The sequence below is a fragment of the Mustela putorius genome, unplaced genomic scaffold (genome assembly GCF_011764305.1).
Source record: "Mustela putorius furo isolate JIRA1106 unplaced genomic scaffold, ASM1176430v1.1 tig00003845_pilon_pilon_pilon, whole genome shotgun sequence".
Classification (NCBI taxonomy): domain Eukaryota; kingdom Metazoa; phylum Chordata; class Mammalia; order Carnivora; family Mustelidae; genus Mustela; species Mustela putorius.
The window spans coordinates 69,557,473-69,577,185 of record NW_025421998.1 but is presented as its reverse complement, the minus strand read 5'-3'; the positions used below and the strand labels follow the sequence as shown (position 1 = coordinate 69,577,185).

The window sequence follows — 19,713 nt, the reverse complement described above, 5'->3', positions numbered from 1 at the left end:
GATGTGGGCCTCGATCCCAGGACCCTAAGACTGTGACCTGAGCCAAAGGCACAGGCTTAACCCACTGAGCCACCCAGGACACCCCTCCTTGTCTCTTCTTACTGAGATTGTGCAATCTTGTAGAATGTGACCAGTAAGGCCCTTTTACCCCTCTTCCTGTGTTTTAAAAAAATGATCAGCTTGGTGGTCTTTTCACCTAGAAGCTGCCATCTCTGTCTTTCTTGCTCTGTGCTATGTTTGCTGCTTATATGGAATTCATATTTCATTTTCCTAAGTTCCCCACTGAAGAAGTTATGGTCACACTGAGCAACCCATCTCGCAAGGACTTTTTTGGTGCCATTTCTGCTGTAAGATGGTTGAACACTGACAAAGGAATTGTGAATGATAGGGCCCTTATTAGCTCCTTTTCTGAACATAAGACTTTATCCCCTCATCATCTTCTTGTGTCCACTGGTGGGTGTTGATGTGGTTAAAGGAAGCTTACAAATCTTCTGTTGTTGAGACAACACGTTGTAAGATCATGCCGTTATTGTCTCATTTTTGTTGTCATCCTTCTACTCCAGTGGGCATGTGCCTATCAGTGAGAGGGAGAACTCAAGCTGTTGAGGGCTTCTGGAGTGTTGATGGTGTTGTTTCATGTTACTCTCTGTGAATCAGAAGCACACTCTCAGACCTGTCCCTATGGGAGCGTCATTTGCAAAATCTGTCATGCTAAAAAAATGTGAATAAAAACTGGCAGACACATATACAGTGCCTTTTCCTCAGTATTTCTCTTTAAAGATTTTTGACTGAGAGTTAAACAGAGACTGTGTCTTCTTTTTATGTCCACTGAGCATGATTTCACACTGTTGCTGTTGAGTCATTGATGATCATTCACTGAGCAAACAATTACTGCTGTCCTTCTCAGAGCCAGGCACTGATCTGGGCAAGTGGGGACACATCAGTGAATAACCCAGGGGGAAAAAAAAAAATCCTGTACTTCCAGAATGTAGATTCTAATGCTACTGAAAATACTCTTAAACTTTAAGTCAAGAAGTATTTTTGAAAGATAGTTTCTATACCATCTCATAGTATTTTAACCAATGTAGTGTTTCCATTTCACAAAAATATTTGCAGTGTCTAAAGCAATGCTTCCTAATCTTTTTAGTCCCTTTGGCTCCTTCTCCAATTTAGGAAAACTATAAACCTCTATGAAAATAATGTACCAGTTCTCATTCACATTAATATTTGTATATCGGTTTAGCTGCCTTGTTTAAAAAAAAAAAAAAATCACTTGACCTTCAAAAGCCCAAATGCATTTGTCATCTAGCTCACGAATACTATTTAATAAGGATTTAGATAGTTTTCAGTTTTTAAACTTGTAATGAATGCAAAGAATCTGTCAGTAAGTTGTTGAAAGGAATTTGGATTTTTTGCTTATTTTCTTTAAAATAAATATCTTTTTGAGATAATAAATGCATGAAAGATGTGTTGTACTTAGTGGTTTTATAGGGCTTGACTTACTTCCAGTTTTATTATTTATTCTGCTTTCATTTATGATTTCCTTGCAAGGAACTGCATGCTTCAAACCAGAGTATATTTAAGCTTAGGGTTGCTCTATTTTCAAGATTTCTTATTACAGATGCTTTCCCTAACAAAGAGACATTGTTAGAAAGGTCAGAATAATTACCGTGCATCGACTGGAGTGTTTCCTCCCTTGTGGTGTGTCAAATATACAATATTTATAATGATCAAATTATGTAAATTCACAGAAGAATAAGCATAAGATATTCTGCCTATATAGGCCTTCTTATTTCATGGTTCCTGTTTCTGTTGACAAGATCCTATCATTGCCTACTTTTTTTTACTTCTCTGAGAAACTGGTTTTCTATTGAAATTCTTAATGAGTTCTCTAGAGATGGTGCAGAAAAGTATTTCCCTGAGTTGCTCAAATAGTATAGCTATTTCTAAGGATTTGCTTGAATTCAACCTTGGGATTTCTGGAGTCTCAAGTCTTTTGAACTTATAGTCATTACTATTTTTCTTAAATCAGTCAATGCAATCATTTTTTAAAATTCATCAGTCAGTGATGGATAGCACAGGCAATATGAAATGGCAGATGATATGTATATTACTTATTTATAATTTTAAAAAGCATGGAATTTTTTTTTCGTTGAGTTATACTATTCTAGGAAGAGTTTCGATTCAGATAGCTTTATTCTCTGAAAGAAAAAATAGCATGAAATGCTTTTCAGTCATCTTAAGTAGTAAGAATCAGCATGATGTTCAACATTCGCAATAGATTTGACTATTAGTTTAAAAAATAATCTCCCCTTGTCTCATTCAACTGAAGAATCCTTTGCTGACAAAGCCATCACATCAGTTGGTTGCTTAGTCTCTCACCGTCAAATATTTTTAGGGTGAATCTGGGCATGGACATTACTATTAAAAACAGAAAACTGAAGACTCTGTCTTCTCTCTAGGTGAACTCCAGAAACCTTGGTAGCGACAATCACTCTCTTTCCATTTCCCTGTAATCAGAAAAAAGCTCATGACCCTAAGGTTGCTTTAGTTTTAAACTTAGAAAGCCCATTAATAGCTTTATTTAGGAAGTCTTGCTCGAAGAGTTACTTTCATTTATTGCCAAGGAGAAACTGTCCCTTGTCTGGTTATGTGGTTGGGAGAAGAACAGTGAAAAGTCTTTGGCCTGAAGGTACGGGCGTGCATTGCCTGTTTTCTGGTATATGTGACTCTTGTAAAAGACAGACAGCAGTTCTAACTCATTAGGGCCTGTATATTTAGGTCAAAACAGTGGTTCTTACACATAACTGGACTTTTAAACATGCAGGGAGTTTTTAGATTCATGCTGACCTAGTAAGTCAGGATGTCCAGGGGAGGGCCTGGGTTTTATACAGCTCCCAAGAGCATGTTGTGTGCACCTGTGTTAGGAGCCCCCAGAGGATAAGGCGGGCAAGTGTCTCTGTTTCCCACTGAGCATTCCTTTCATTTTTCCTCTGTGCCATGGTGAGCACTGAAGCCCTTGGTCCAGTGGCCAGCCCAGCCTCCACCCACCTCCCCAGAGTCTTGCCTGAACCGTGGTAGCACCAGCCCATGGGGGGCATTAGTCCACATTTAGAAAGTAGCTTGGGCCTTCCTGTTTTCAGTTGTCCTTTGCCACTTGTTCTAGGAAAGAACATGGTAACAGCCCCCTCAGGCTGTTGGCAGCATCTTATACTGTTCATCAGTCAGAAAGCATGTGACAAAATGCAGAAGCAGTGAAATAGAAGCATGAAATCACCTTATGTTTGCATTCTCTTGCCTTGTGGCTCAAGGCTCTGGGGTGAGTACAGCTGAGACACCCACTCATGGCTCCTCACTCTTCCCTTTGTCCTCTCGCTCCCACTGTTTCCGCCTTGGCTCCTGGCGCACCTCCCTTTGCTTCTGCTCATCATAGAGTAGATATCGTTATCCTTACACATGGCAAAGTTAACTGTAAAACAAGTGACTTCACATTTTCAAAGGCACTACATGGGCAGTTGTTGGTCAGATGGTTTCTTAAAGTGTGAGTGTAAAAGAACCAGACTGTTCAGGGTTTTTCTGATTAGTTTACCAGAACATGAGCATCTAAATGTTTTCTCTCGTCTGCTACTGTTACTCTTGGGGGTCCTCTATTTATTTTAATGAGTTAACTGTTCAAGTGATTTTAGAAAAATTCTTTATAATTTTCTATAGATTGGTCGGTCTAGGCTACTAATCTTTCACATCACATGTTCTAACTCAAGATATTCCCCACTCATATGGTTTTGGACGAAGTACAGCTTGTGTAATTTTCACATTCCTGAGATCACCAGGCAGTTTTGCTTCTTACGAGTTGGGAACTATAGAGAGGTAAACATGAATCATACAGAGAAAGAGAAAAATCTCCTTGGCATTGGCCAGTCCTAACTTCAGGTGCATTGCTCTTTGAAGCCAACTGCTTATCCTAGGAACACCCTATGGGAGAGGCACTTGATAGGATGACTCAGAAGTCTGGGAGCCCTCTCCCACATCTGGCCTGCAGGCCTCCAAGACCCTAGGCAAGGCCTTTCCTACAGAAGGGCGACTGCTTCTCTGTGGCTGTGTTAGGCAGAGGGACAGGAAGAAGGAACATCCTGTCCTGCTGAGAATGGGAACAGAAGCCATCAGAGGGCCCCACATCCCCACTGCACACCCCACATGATCTGACCATGGGTAAGAACTTTTCTATCCAGATCTGCATGGAAATAACACTCTTCATTATCAGAGATCTTTTTGAGTACGTCGGAATGCGGTGGCACAACTGAGCAGGCACACAGATGTAAACTCCCTAAATACAGATACATTTCTGGCTGGCTTGATTCATTCATTCATTCTGTCAGTCAGTCATTTATTTTCAGTTTCATGCGTTTTCGTTATTATTTTTTATTTTATTGAAAATATTCACAATACCAACCCTCCGTTCATATGACATGGTTAGTCTTACTCTGCTTTATTCACGATAATCTGTTCTTTTACATACTGCTTAGTATTGTGGTTAAGACCCGAGATTCTGGATTCAGGCCCTGAATAATTGATTTCCTGGCTGCACCCTTGCTGATCATGCAAGTTTGGCCAATTTACCTAATACCTCCCAGCCCCAGATTCCCCATATGCAAAGTAGGGTTGGAGGTGGTTCCTACCACATGGGGTGGTTGTGAGAAGTAAGTGAGAAAATCCATGTGAAGTGTAAGTCATGGTACCCAGCACAGGGTAATATTTACTTGTACAATTTTTCTCTTGGGCCCAGGATGGGGATGCTTGTTTACACTCTTATTTCATTATCTTGGTTTCCTTAAATCCTTGTTAGAAGAAGGCAAGTCATAGATAATAAGTAATTATGGGTTTTTTTTTTTTATGCTTTATTTCCAAAAAGAAAGAATCTGTCTTTGTTGATTTATAATATAAAATGATTTATAATGGCTTACACATGGAATTCAGGTGGGCACCAAATTTCTCTCAGAAGTTCCCTCTGGGAGAACATGGTAGTATATGGCAAAGTCAAATGAGGATTGTTTTTTTTTCCTGGCTGGTAATATCAGCTCACATTTCTCAGTGTTTCTGGAGTTGTTTCTATTTACTTATTCCTTAGTGATCAAGGACACAGTATTCTCATTTGGAAATATATAATTTCACTGTAGATTTTTCCATCACTATATGTTTAATATAACAAAGATATAAAATGTACACGGGGACAAGGCTAGAAGCATGATCTAAAATATGGGGTGCCATGAAGTTATTTAGGTGACTCTCACATCTGGTGGGGAGGTGCCCTTGATTGAAATGTCTCTTTGGAGAATTTCATGTATTTCTCACCATAAAGTAAAGGACATTATGGGGAAGAGAGGGAAACTTAGGAATGCAAATAAATCTCCTCACTTATTGGGATTGTGTTGTATTTTTTTTCTAAAAGATTATATCTGTTCAGTCTTTAATTAACCACTGAGGAAGTACCAGGTCATCGGCTAGCAGCTGGGGATGTAAAGGTTAATGATGATCACCCCATACTCTCGTTCTTGACAGTGTATTAGCAAGGAACACACACACCTGTTATGATTAGGAAAAAAATGTAAACGATGTAATTGAGATATTCACATCTTACCGCGTCAAAAAGGACTCTTTTTAAGCTCACAAAAACCAACTGTGTTTTCTAATTGGAGAAGCCACCCTTTTCCTTAGAGTAGAGTCTCAAAAATGCCTTTGTGCGTGGCCACAAAAGTTTGTGAGAGAATTGTAGAAGATGTACCAGAGTGCGACGTCGGTGATTTGTTCAGTTTTTCTCCCCCGGCCTTCAAGACATACGTTTTGGTATTGTCCAAACTTGGGGTGGGGATGGGGTGGCGGGATATTTATTTGTAATTCAAAGATTCTGAAATGTTTTCCTATAGGTCATCTTCTTACCTCTGAAACCATTTACTGGTTAAATAGGTCCTGTATTACCAAAGCTAAAGAGAACTTGATTTGAGATTTGAGTTTGTGTAATGACTTGTCATTAACTAAATAAGATTTTTTTTTTAAATTGGCCACAAAGATTTTTCTTTTCCCTTTTAATAGAAATCTGTATTTGTTTTTTAAGATGTTATCTATTTATTTGACAGAGAGAGAGAGAGATCACAAGTAGGCATAGAGGCAGGCGGAGAGAAAGGGGGAAGCAAGCTGTCTTCTGAGCAGAGAGCCTGATGCGGGACTCGATCCCAGGACTCCAAGACCATGATCTGAGCCGAAGGCAGAGGCTTAACCCACTGAGCCAACCAGGCACCCCAACAGAAGTCTGTTTTTTTTTTTTTTTAAATTGCACTTGAGTTATTTTTCCGTAGTACCCTTTGTCAGTCTATTTTTATCTCCCCTTAAGGCATGCTTCAGCGAGGGGATATGTCATTGGCTTAGTACATATTGATATTCTTTCTGAAACAGGATATGATATAGTATAATACTTGCATAATCAGGATTCTGTCTAGACTGGTGAAATTAAAATAGTGACAGAGCAAAAGGAATCTCTTTCTGAAATAGAATACTTTAGGAAACATGACTTTACCAGAATATTGATGAAGCTTGCAAATATGGAGTGGTATTTTATATCAGTATTAAAGTTAAGGTTTTCATATCTAGAATGCCTTGTTGACTTTTGTATATTATCTTATTGGTATTCATTATTTTAGACTGGCCCACCAGAAGATAAAGGTCAATATGATGTAAACATTCCAGTAGGGATAAAGAGGAACCTCAAACATAAGTGCATCTCAACAATATATAAAAATATAAAGTAGCAGATGCTGTCTGTGGTACAGAAGAGGGGAAGATGGTCACATTGCCTGTGTTTGGGGCTAACGTATAATCCATAAACATTCTTTGATGACTAAGACGCAAAACCAAATTCCAGTCTTAAATCTCAAGAGAGTCGATTAACTAAAGCCAAATTCTTAAATCATTTTGGAGCTCTGCATTTGTTTAATAAAATAATTCTATTTTCCTATTTATTTTTCTAGGTATGTTTCCTTGAACAAATTACCAAGGAACTATTTTAAGCCAGGGACTGCTTTGAAACCTGCTAAAATATATTTCTGCTGCTTTCATTCCCATGAGGCCAAGAAGGGTGTGGGGAGGGTGACCCTGTACTCTTAGGACCAGCCTTGACCAAATCAGTGGGTGTCCCAAACAGATGGACGGCTTCTCTCTTATCTCAATATTCTGGAAATATTTGCTCTTTATTTCTATAAAGCAGCGAAAAGACTAACCTTATAGCATTCAGTTGAAGTACAAAGGTTTTGAATTAACACATGGGATAGAATCAATTCTCAGGCGTGCACCGGATCTGTGATCTTGGACAATATAATTTACTATTTCTCAGTTTCCCCGTCTATAAAATGGGTATAATAGTAGTTCTGTCTTTATAAGGGCAGAATGAGGATTAAATGAATCAATTCCCATTAAGTCCTTAGCAGAGTGGCCATCAAATGGTGACTTCTTAACAAAAATAGTATTACCTAGTATGATTATTTAAGTATCATTCATTTATCTGAAGATGAATTTTTACACATTTACTTCAAGCATATCTTAAATTTGAAATAGTACTGAATTTTCTTCTGCTGTGAAGAAAGCTTACAGTCCTCCTTGAAGTAGAGTAAATGACGGTTGGGTAATAGAAATTTAACTCTGCATCCTTTTGGATCTTTCATTCCCAGACTGGCCTTCAGAATTGTAGCATGTGGGAACATTAGCTTCACTTGAGAATTCTCGCAACAATTTGTATTCTCATCCCTCAGACCTCGTCAGCCACTGCTCTCTGGAAAAATACCCCCAAACCCCACAGATAATAGGTATGGGATGACCCCCCAGAAACGTACATTGCTTGCCCTTTCTCATATGAGAGGGCAGGAATAGGTATCATGTAAGAATAAAGAAAAACATGGTAAGCCAGGTAGTTGAATCTGTTACGTGTATCTATCTAGGTTTAAATCACAAAAGAGAATAAAAATGTTCCAAAACAGTCATAAATTCTTATCCATATGCTTCCTTAGAGATGTGGTTATGGCTCTTATTTCTTCTCCTGCACGAGACAAGGGAGATTTGCGTTGACAGAGCCAGTATTTAAGGCAAGGGTGGAGTGGTGAATCAGCATGGTGAGTTAGTCCGAGCCTCACTAACGCCCCACACTCTCTTTCCCTGCTTGGTCCTCAGCCTAAAGCAAATCTAACCTTGGCCACACTGTGTGCTAATACCCTGGTCCTGCATCCTGTAGGTGTTGGCTGTGTTTCCTCCCTGAGGTGGGCAGCCATTTGATTCTGTCATAGGCACGAGGATATTGAAATTCAGAAGCTCATGGTTGCTGGTACATTCATTTTTCTCTGGTTGATATTCTTTCTATTTTACTTACTTATTTTTCTGTTTATTTGAATATAAATGGGTATATTTGAATATAAATGGGTAACATTACCTTGGATCTAAATGACATCCACAAATATATTGATTTGAATTAGTAGCTGATCAATAGTATTTGTGTTTGTTTTTAATATGGTGACCCTGTATTTTCATATGCAAGTTCTGTGGGGAATTTAAGGTCTCCTTTTTCTTCATGAACCAGCGCAAATTCAGGTTTCATTTCTTGGACCTTCTCTTGGTGCTATAGATGATATATTTATAAGAGCATAAAATATTAAGCCTTCTGCTTGATGGTTACCACTCCTTGTATGATGTTCATTAAATACATGACACACAACATGAAAAACAATACTCTTAGGTACAAACACACAAAACATGGTAGGTCCGTTTTTTTCCTTTCCTGCACTTACTTAGTTCCACTTTTTGGAATAGTAAGAATGTGGTATCACTGATATAGAAACCTGTTCTTTTAAAGGTTAATCTTTTTGTTTGCATAGATATTTATGTTTTCTGCTCTTGCTGATTTGCCAGTATTGTCAGAAGTGAAGTAAATGTTTATTGTCTTGGGTGTGCTTCTAATTTACAATAGCAGTTTGACATCAGATGAAGGACCTAATATGTTTTGAGTTTACCTTTTAAGATGAAGAGTAAATAGAAGAGTGATGAGTCCTTAGATATTAAATAATTTTCAGTATATTAAACTTTTTTTCTCTTGTAGTGAGAGATTTTTCCTGAGGCTGAATAGAAATGGACTTCCCAAAGCCCCAGATAAACCAGAACGACATTGCTCTCTCTTTGTGGTAGGTGGATCTTGTTTCTTCTCAGAGGCGGATTTTTCCAGCTGTACTTCATGTTTCTTGAGGAAATAAATTATTGTGAGAGAACATAGTGACTTCCCTTAACCTTTGTAAATAACACTCACAGTACAGGAGGGCAGGGCTGCGGGCCTGGGTATTATGGAAGACATGTGCTGTGGTAAGCACTGGGTGTTATACACAACTAATGAATCATGGAACCCTACCTCAGAAACTATTGCTATATTATATGTTGGCTAATTGAACATGATAATGTAAACCATAAAATAAAGTATAAGTGCTTGACAAAAACAAAACAAAACAAACACACTGAAGTACAGTTAGTGCCCAGAATCTTGAATACCACCATTCATACACACATCTGTGTTCCTTTGGTTTATGTTGGAGCCTGTTACACTCTGCATGACATAGAGCATTTAGGATGTACTTAATTAAATGGTTAAAGAATGATTGAGTGAGAAATTTAAAAAAGACTTTTTCTTTAATGTATTATTTGACATCAGTAGACTTACCCTGTAAACTTGTAGTGGTATTTTTATTTTATTAAGTTTTTATTTAAATTCCAGTTAGTTAACACAGTGTAATATTAGTTTCAGGAGGACAGTATAGTGATCCAGCACTTCCATACATCACCCAGTGCTCATCACCACAAATGTACTCCTTAATCCGCATCATTTATTTAACCCATCCCCCCCAGCTCCCCTCTGATAACCATCAGTTGTTTTCTGTAGTTAAGAGTCTGTTTCTTGGTGTCTCTCTCTTTTTCCCTTTGCTCATTTGTTTTGTCTCTTAAATTCCACATAGGAGTAAAATGTGGTATTTGTCTTTCTCTGACTTATTTTGCTTAGCATAATACTGTCTAGCCCTATCCCTGTCTTTGCAAATGGCAAGATTTTGTTCTTTTTATGGCTGGCTAATACTCCATCAATACTCCATTTCGTGTGTGTGTGTGCATGTGTGTCTCACATCTTTATCCATTTATCTGTCAGTGGATACGTGGGCTATTTCCATAATTTGGCTATCATAGAATGGGCCTTTTTTTTTTTTCTTTTAAGCATCATTTGACATCCATAGACTAAGAGTGTTAATTTGATCAAGTGGTATTTTTAGAACAGGATTTGAATTATATGCTTCTGTTACAAAATTCCATTAAGAATGTCTGCATTATCTTTGTCTTCTGTTAATTGTAGAACTAATGTGCTATGACCTTTAATAATTCTATATAACTTGTGAGTTTTAAAATAATCCCACTTTTTTTTTTTTTTTTGATAGGATTTAGGTAGCAGTGAGCTAAGAAGGGACGTCTATATCACTGTGCACATTATCCGAATTGGTAAGTCTAACACTTGCCGGTGTGATAGGTGTGATAGAACAGGGGGAGAAATGCTGAAAGGTCTCTGTGTTGGTGTGATCTCTTTGCTGTCTGGATCAGAAAACAGTGAAAGCCAGTTTGGAGTCTGAGAATCACCACATTTGGGATTGTTCCCATGCCTCCCCAAACTCACGGATGTCTTCCTCATGCATAGACTTTGTTTTCTTCCCATAGAAGTCATTAGGTAGTTTGTCAGACTCCATAAACATATTTGACTCAAAATTTCTTATTTGTCTTTTTAAATTCTAATTTCTGTTAACAGCATCAATTAAACTTCTTTAGGATCTGGATTTCCTACAAGTTTATGAAAATTTTATATACTAATTGGCATTTTCCAAAGTGCAGAATGCTACAGAGCATTATTGCAAAAAGTGCTAGACAAGTAAAGGGTTATGAAACCCTGAATGCTATATATTTTTTCCACTTTTATAATATCATCAGCTCATTAAAGGGTCTCAGAAGTCCTCCAGGGAAATATTAAAATGCTTCTCTGACTTTGTTGGCCCTAGTTTTCTCCAAATTCGATTTGACCATGGAAACATTTGCATAATGTAACATTTATTATGTAATAAATGTAACAGTTATTAAGATCTTGCAGAGCACACTTTGGGTGTTCCACACTGAACTTGCACAACAGAGCCAGAATAAGTTCACTTGTTTTTACTCATAAAATGCCCCTAAAAGCAGGTAGTTTATGGCAGAGGTGCTAGGTACGATGAAGTATGACATATCCTACACCGTTTTTCTATTAAAGCTAACCAGCTGATACTGGGAACTGGTTCCCACTTGTTCACTGCCTGTGCTCCATTCTTTGCTTGGGAATACTTCTACCCCATAGTCATGTCTTGCCATGCAGTCCTGCATAGTGACTTTTATTTCTATAGTCTTTTCTCTTTTGCATCTGATAGCTGTGTTGTGTACTGAGAGAGACTATAAAAACACGTTGCCATCCTAACATGGATTTTCCATATATTTTTTCTTATAAAAGTCAGTTCTGAAAACCCAGTTTCATTGTATGCTCTTTTTTGATTTGAGGAGCTGTTGAAATAAAAAGAAAAAGAAGTAAACTTTTTCATTTTAATTTTCTTCTTATAAGTGAGTATATATGGGGAAAAAATTAGAAAGAATCTTTAAAAATATTGAGAAAGTTGGAATGTGTGCTGCTGACTATTTATGAGAGAAAGCTTTTAGGCTCCCAGAGGGGCTGGGGGCAGTTTGTTAGATAATTCTTTGAGAGTGTGTTCTTTTCATTCAAATTCATAATGCCGTTTGTTCATGTAAAATGTGGTTTTAGATGCCTTCATGTGAATGCTGCATTGAATGTAATCTTCTACAGTATCAAGAGAAAAAACTCCTTTTGCTTTCAGAACTTTCTAGAAGATATCTGTAGGTTTTGGGTGGTAGAAACACATGTGGCAGGGAGGCTCCAGGCCCTGCTCGCCCAGGGCCTGGAGGCCCCTACTGCCTCGGAAGCCATGTGCATGTTACCAGTCACACAGCTGCCTTTCAAATAGGCGGCATTAGATTAGTAATTGCATTTTTTTCCTAAGATTTTTATGATCATTAAGCCACCAGAATGAACGTTGAATCGGAAATTACCTGTTACCCATTTCTGCCCCTGAGCTTTGGTCTCAGCTTGACACTGAGATTACTGCAAGAGTTGCCTGATGATCGGGTCCCTTTTACTGTTTTGACACTTTGAGACTGGGAAGAAATTAGATTAAAGGTAAGAAACTCTGAGAAAGGGCAAGGCTTCGTCTGCTGCAATGAAATTAAGGAGCAGAGGATTCTTGTCTATCAGGGACAGATACCTCTTCTTCTAGAATGTCCCTTGTATCTGCTTTAGTAAGAAAAGGGCATGCTGACCCTCACTGGCTGCAGAGAACGGGAGCAATGGCACCTTGCCTCAGAAACTGAGCCTGGATCTTTGATTGTTCAGAGGAGGATGGGGAAAAAAAGAGAAATAAATAGTTCCATATCCTCCTGGCCACCCTACTCAAGGTTTTACTACCTCTCTGTTTCTCCTTTTGGCTTTTAGTTGGTAGCTAACACTGTTTGCTAAATATTACTAAATATTTTTTAACCTTCCCTATGCCTTCCTTTCTGCTTTGAGAATTTTCCTGGAAATCTGACCAGAACTGTGAACTTTTATTAATTCTAGAATGGGGAACGCCAGGCCTGGCATCAAGTCTTTGCAGCACAGGACCCGACCATGGTTTTGGTATCCAAAGAGTGGTGCCTGCCGACATAGGAAAGAAAACTTGAAATTGAGGATCTGAGGACATGAGGGGTGTGAGGGCCTAGCCCAGCGATCAGAGAGGGACTGGAACCTCCCTGCCGCCTTCTCAAGTTGCAGGGGATGGCTGCCTGCACCCCTGTATGGGGCTGTCCTCCCCCCAGACACCTGCAGTTCTAGCCAAAGGGGGTAAAAAAAAATCAGGGTGCTAGGCCTGCCCTGCCTAAACTTCTGGGAATTTAGAGCTAGAGGAGTCCGTGGAAGTAATCATGATGAGAGTTTCAGGGGTTTTGTTTTTATTTTTTACAACTAAATTTCTTGTGTGATGTTAAGTGATTTTTGAAATACTCCACTTGGGAATCTTCCAGTCATTCTGTTGTCTTGCATTTACCAGGGAATGATTAAGCAAGAAACATAAATTGTGATGTTGGTAAAGATAGGAGGATACATTTCATCCTAATGCAATCTGTAATAATAATTAAAATAGAGATACCGTAGACTTCTTTCCCCCCTTTCACGAGTGATCAGAGTTTTAAATTTGTGACTTTTGTGAGTAAAGTATAATTGGTTGTTAAATTCAAGTATGACAGGACAGTGTTTGATTTGCCAGTGTAATTTATGTTAAAACGTGGGTTGAAATTTAGCTACATATTAAAGCATAAGGTCATGAAAATGTGATTTTTTAAATTTTGTATATCTAAAGAGCAACTGGCCTGTTTTCTAGTTTTGAGTCTAAATGATAAAATGAGATGTTTTCATGCTATTTGTAAGCATTTCCCTAAAAATGATGCATTGGTGTGGTAATTTTACTGTATTACTGATAAATAAAAGCCAGTTAGATATTGCCACCCCCCCGCCTTGCTTTTCTTTGGTACTCCTTTACCATTGGCTTTGGGAAGTGCTGGAGTGCTCTAGATGTGCTATAGGAGAATTTTGCTCAGATGGAAAACAACTTCTATACCCGTTCGTTGCCAAGCATCTGGAAACAGATTTGCATATTTTTTCATTATTTTTCCTCACATTAACTTATTATGTTTCAGCTTCAGAATCCTATCTGCTTTCTGTCTTCAAAATTATCCATTGGCAAATATAATAATAAATTAAAACAGTATCTCCATAACATACTTAAAAATATATAACAATTGAAACAAGATGAAACTGTGTCAGAGTGAAAAGCATCCCAGGAGATTTTAGCCATTGGCTGAATTCTAATCAGCCTGAGCCCTGGGTCAGGAAAGGGACCTGCACACTCATTTGATCATCTTTGCTTACTTGTTTTAGCTTCAGGGAATCTCACATTGCTTCCTTTCAAAGGTGAAATATTTGAAATAGTTCTTTAAGTATGGAACTTTTCTCAAAAATAGAAAAATGAAATGGCACCATTATTGGCATTTATTGACCCAGACCTCCTGGGTTGTCTTCATGAATCCTTGGGGAAGGGTTCCCAAACAGAGGATCAGCTCCAGTCTCCATGTTTCGTTGGTGACAGCTGGTGCCCAAAGTTTCATCGATGAGCCCGAGGTCACACAACAAGGTGCCTGGAAAGGAGAGTCAAGAACTGAAGCAACATCTCCTGCACCCTTTCATTGCCCAGTTCCATTTAGGTTAGGGTCTCTGTATCCGCTGAAGGTGCACTGGTCGAGTGGCTGCATGGGTTATGTTTGCTTTTCCATTGAACAGGTCGAATGGGAGCAGAGAGAAAAAAGAATGCCTGTAGCACCCAGTACCGGCGACCCTTTGGCTGTGCAGTTCTTAGCATTGCCGACCTTCTGACTGGAGATACAAAAGATGACCTCATCCTGAAGGTGTACATGTAAGAAGCACGCCCATGGATGGGCTGGGGCGGGAGTGGGGGCACGTGTGGATGCCATGTGGTGAAGGTCACTCCAAGGGGGTCATGGGAGAACAGGGGGCGGGGTTGAGTTCATGAGCCACCCCTCCCAAACTCAATGTGGAGACTTGCCACGGGCGAGCCCGTTCAGCAGTCAGAGGAACTGTGAAATCAAGAACCCAAGAAAACAAACACATTAGCGTGGGCTGGACCATCCATGTCACAGAATACCGCCTCTGAATATAAGAACCGAACCTGTCCTTACCCTCAGTTCATTTGTTCTTGGAAAACGGACATAGTTTTTAACACAAACTATGCCTATGCCACAAACTGGAGGTGGCAAGTCCTCGGTCAGGGTGGTGGCTTGATTGATAGCTTCTGAGAGCTGGGACAGACAGTCTATTCTGTGCCTTTCTCTCCTAGTTTCTGGTGGTTTCTGGTTGTTTTCAGTGTTCTGTGATACTGCCCAGCATTGCCTTCATCTCTGTGTCCATATTTCCACCTGTTATGAGGGCATGGTTATATTAAGTTGGAACCTTACCCCAGTGACCTGATTTTAACTTGATTACTTCTGTAGAGGCCCTGTGTCCAAATAAGGTCACATTCTGAGGTACTAGAGCTTAGGACTTCAATATTCTTTTTTGTTGTTGTTGTTGTTGTTGATGTTGTGGGGAGATATTTAACTTTTGGCACTCCACTAAGAAAATCACTTTATGTACTCCAAATCAGTTGGTTGATTTTTTTTAAATGCACATGGTTTCAGACCACCCTGCCCTGAGCATCTCCCCAGAGGTTTGAAAATTGAGAGTTGCCATACTGTAATTCCTTCACTCTGGGTTGAGGGAATGGGTAGGGGCGTGGGCTCATTCTTGTTTGGAGACCATACGGCTGGCCACCTCCATGAGCGAGCTTGTTTGAGTTTCATTTCTGTCTGTGGAGCTGATAAACCCAACATATGCCAATAGTTTTCCTATGTTGGGTTCATATGAGTGGCCCACTGCCTGTAGGACATAGACTTCAAATTGATTTTGACCACTGCTGGAGGGTTTCATGGATTTATCCATTCTCCACCCAGTGCCCCTGGGACCTATGCCACATATTTGCTAATTAGTTGACAAAGATTTGTCTGTAGCCTGTGGTTTAGGACCAGCAATTCTGTCTGTTCTCTTTTAAGAGGGATAAAATCTGTGACCTTGATTTTAACTTGCAAACTTTCGGTGAAACTAGCAGGTAGTAAAACTCACTACTCTTTTTATCATGTGGTGGCCCTCAATTTCCATGATAATCCTCTTTCCAAACTCTCCTGGTGATCATTAAATGCAGTGGTTTTGAAATAATTCTGGGGAGAATGGCCACCATTTATAGTGTGCTTACTATGTGTGAGGAACTGTGTTAAGCATTTTCCATGTATCATGTGACTTTATCCCCATGACATACCCATGAAGCAGGTGCTGTTGGCTCTGATTTCCACGTAAAGGGACAGAGAGGCTAGATGATGCCCCAAGTCACCGGGTTCATAAGAACAGGAACCAGATTTGAAGTCAGGACTGACTCCAGAATTTGAGATGTCAAAGGTCCTAAGCTTTTGGGTGTTCACCACCATCCAGTAGTGTGATAATGATGCTATTGTGTGGCCTTGCTTTTTAAGAAAACTACCACCATCCAGTAATGTGATAATGATGCTATTGTGTGGCCTTGCTTTTTAAGAAAACTAGAATTCCTTATAAACAGTCTCAGGCATGTGTAGCAAGCACTCTATCTTGCCTTTGGGAAAACAGGACCGATGGTCACATCCTCCCCCTCATTATGCAGCCTGCTGAAGAAGACCCATGAAATCCAGCTCTGCCTATGGGAGACGCTCCCTCACATAACAATAAATTGTGGTGCTCTTTATGCTTGTTATTGTCTGTTTTTTTATAAGCATCAAATAAGGTTTTAGATGATTCTTGCTGGAGAAGGGATCCCCTTAAAAATGCCAGTTCAGCAAATTATGAATCTGTTTCAGGAAGCATGCCAGCCGATCCAAACAGTCACTGTGGGTTAAGACTAAAGTGTGATTTTAGTAGAACATTTTAAGGAAGTGCCTGTTAGAAACAATTTGGAAGAAATTTCTGTTTGTTAGTGTGACCGAATCTCTAACCCATCTGGGTCTCAAATATGGAGCAGTAACAAATACCTCATGTGAGCCCGGAAGCTATTTCAGTCACATACTTGAGCTTGATTTTGCATGGAGTTCTGTAGGTTAAAAGAATGAATTCTGGAGTCGCTTCACTAATAGGAAGCAGGCCATCTCTTCCTTCCCCACTGAGCTGAAATAAGAAAACTAGAGGCAGAATATACTAAATGGCAATTTGTTGTCCTGCAGCTGAACAGGTGGGATGGTTTCATTTCATCTTAATTTCCTTGCCTTCTAAGATTCAGTGCACCGTCTGGTACCCTATTGTTAAGTGGCCCAAAAATGACCTTCATCGTGTTCATCCTGGAAAAGCATATGGTGATGAAATAAATATGTAGTCAAATTGTGAACTGTCAGCTACAGATGAGATCACAAGGAAAAGGAATCTACTGTGGAGCATTTTGACCAATAGTATATAGAATCTTCATATTCAGGACCCTTGGGAGGGAGAATATGTGGTTGATAAAAGTTAGTTGTGATTTACAAACATACTCAAATGAGGGAGGCTTTCCCCCACTCCCAACCGGGACAGTCACGCAGTAAGGAAGGATGACCAGCCTCAATATTTAGGAGCCATCAGGAATTGCCAAATAAGGGGACATCCATCCATTCATTAATCCATTGTGTGCTTTTTAAGCACCCATAATGTTCAAAGTCCCAAAGGGGACACATATCAACAGGTCCTAGATCCATTCCTCAAGGACCTTAAAAGTTAACTAGGTGAACTATAGCATGTTTAACAAAGATGGCATGAGCTAGCAAGTGACAAGAGCTGAAAGAACAAGGTACAGATGGCTGTGAGAGTAAGAAGATAGAAAGATGCCCTTTTGCCCAGAAGAGGAAAAGCTGGGGAACTTTGATTACTCTTTAATGCAAGGGACAATTTGAATGACCCCCTTGCAAGTTGTGTTAACCTCAGTTACATTTTGCTTGTTTTGCTATGTCCTGATGCTAACCAAACTCGATCATGTTCCTGACACTTTATTTACAGTAGGTAGAAACCCATGAATGAGAACTTACATTCATGGAGCATGGAGTATATGCCTGGCATTATCCTAGGCCCACGCTTATTTAATTGTAGTATATTATCCCCCTTTTCACAGGTGAAGAAACCAAGGCACAGGGAGCATAAATAACTTGTCCAAAGGATGTAACTCAGTTAATAGGGTTCAAATCCAGGGAGTAGGACTTTTGGTCTGCACTGCCTTTCATTGTGTGCATCATCCTCTGAGATTTTGAGGTAAGGGGGACTTCATAAATTGTGAGCTCATCACAACTCTTTCTGGCACGAGGTAGCTGGTCATGCATTTACCAGACATGGGCGTCCTGCTCATCACAGGGCAGTTATGCCAAAACCGACCAGTTTAGGGACATTCCCAAGGAGATATAAGGAGGTATCATACGGTGGTTATTCCAGAAAGAGCAGGTGTGCTAGTAAGGTCATTGTTTGATCTGATCCATTATCAAAGCTTAACAGAGTGTTAATTTTTTCTAGGTGTAACACAGAGAGTGAGTGGTACCAAATCCATGAGAACATCATCAAGAAACTGAATGCACGTTACAATTTGACGGGCTCCAATGCAGGTGAGTGTGTCCCTCCACTTTTCATTTCAGGCCTTTTGTTTTAGGTATCTGTGTAAGAAGCAAATGAACTGCCCTTTGTTTTTCTCTGCATTTGCTTCATAACTTTAAAAATGTGCAGCGAACAATCTGGTGCGTCTCCCTGTCCTATGAAGGCTTGTAGCTGTAACTCTGTTTAAAAAAATGTCTTCTGTTCCGGTTTGAAACAAGGCAGAGTAACTGAATTTGTTCAATAATGCCAAGTCATGGGGCCTCTAAGTTGTTACCAGTCATTAAAACCCAAATGACAAATATGCCTGGGTTCCTGAGTGTTGTGTGGAGTAGGTCTGATGGATGGAAATTGACCAGTGAGGTCTAAGAGAAACCTGCTTCCCTGTCTGCAGCTGGGAGCAGTGCTGGGAACAAACATGCAGGTTCCTGTGTTGAAATTGGCTAGGAAGATGAACCATGTTGACTGCAGTGTCACCTACAGAAAAATGAAGGCACACTTGTTAAGGGAACTGAAGTATATAGCATTATAAGTTATGTATGATACGTGCTATGTATTTGTCTTTGAGTTTGGTCAGAGGACCAAACTGGGTGACTCTTCTTTGCTCCCCATCGCCTCTTCCAGCCCATATTGAAGCAAAATAAACTAGGTAGCTTTGTGGTTTCATTGTCATAAAAAAAAAAAAAAAAAAAAAAAAACACTTCAAATTAAGTAATGTATTTGATAACTGAATGCATTGGGTTTTTTTTTTAAGACTCATTTTTAAAGTAACTTGAGTGTAGATGTTTATGTTCTAGTCCAGCCTGCCTGGTAATTTAGAATAAGAATCGAAACTCAAACCACCTTCTTTTCAGATCCTGCCCATCTTACTAGGCCAAACTGGCCCACAAAGAAGAAGTAACTGCAGACAAAAACTTTTTTGGTCCAGTGAGAGCCCTAAGCATCCACAAGTCACACATGTGGCAGCATTCAGGTTGTAATGAGGGATGAGGTCAGTTTCTCCTCCCTTTCCCAAGAGTTGGGGAGGGAGCTTTGGTTCTATCTACTCCTCTCCAAGTCCTCCAGCTACCACTGAATAAACAAGAGACTTTGAGCAGTTGAGGGCAAAATCCCTAAAGCATCAGGAAAAGATGGTGGTAGTAGAACACAACATGAAGATACAAGACACTTTATTTTTTTTTAAGATCTTATGTATGTATTTGAGAGAGAGAGAGAACACAAGCAAGGGGAGTGGCAGGCGGAGGGAGAAGCAGGCTCCCCACTGAGCAGAGAGCCCAGTGTAGGACTCGACCCCAGGACCG

At 39.7% G+C, this 19,713-nt stretch overlaps 1 protein-coding gene across 3 annotated transcripts in view; it reads left to right on the top strand.

Annotated features, from left to right (window-relative positions):
- DOCK4 (dedicator of cytokinesis 4) overlaps positions 1-19,713 on the top strand; it is a 437,391-nt gene that overhangs the window by 225,548 nt on the left and 192,130 nt on the right. For all 3 annotated transcript variants that reach the window (XM_004741945.3, XM_004741944.3, XM_004741943.3), the window contains exons 9-12: positions 9,131-9,212; positions 10,500-10,560; positions 14,516-14,648; positions 18,338-18,426. In XM_004741945.3, the coding sequence (XP_004742002.2) occupies positions 9,131-9,212; positions 10,500-10,560; positions 14,516-14,648; positions 18,338-18,426 (365 nt within the window). The remainder of the gene's footprint in view (positions 1-9,130; positions 9,213-10,499; positions 10,561-14,515; positions 14,649-18,337; positions 18,427-19,713) is intronic.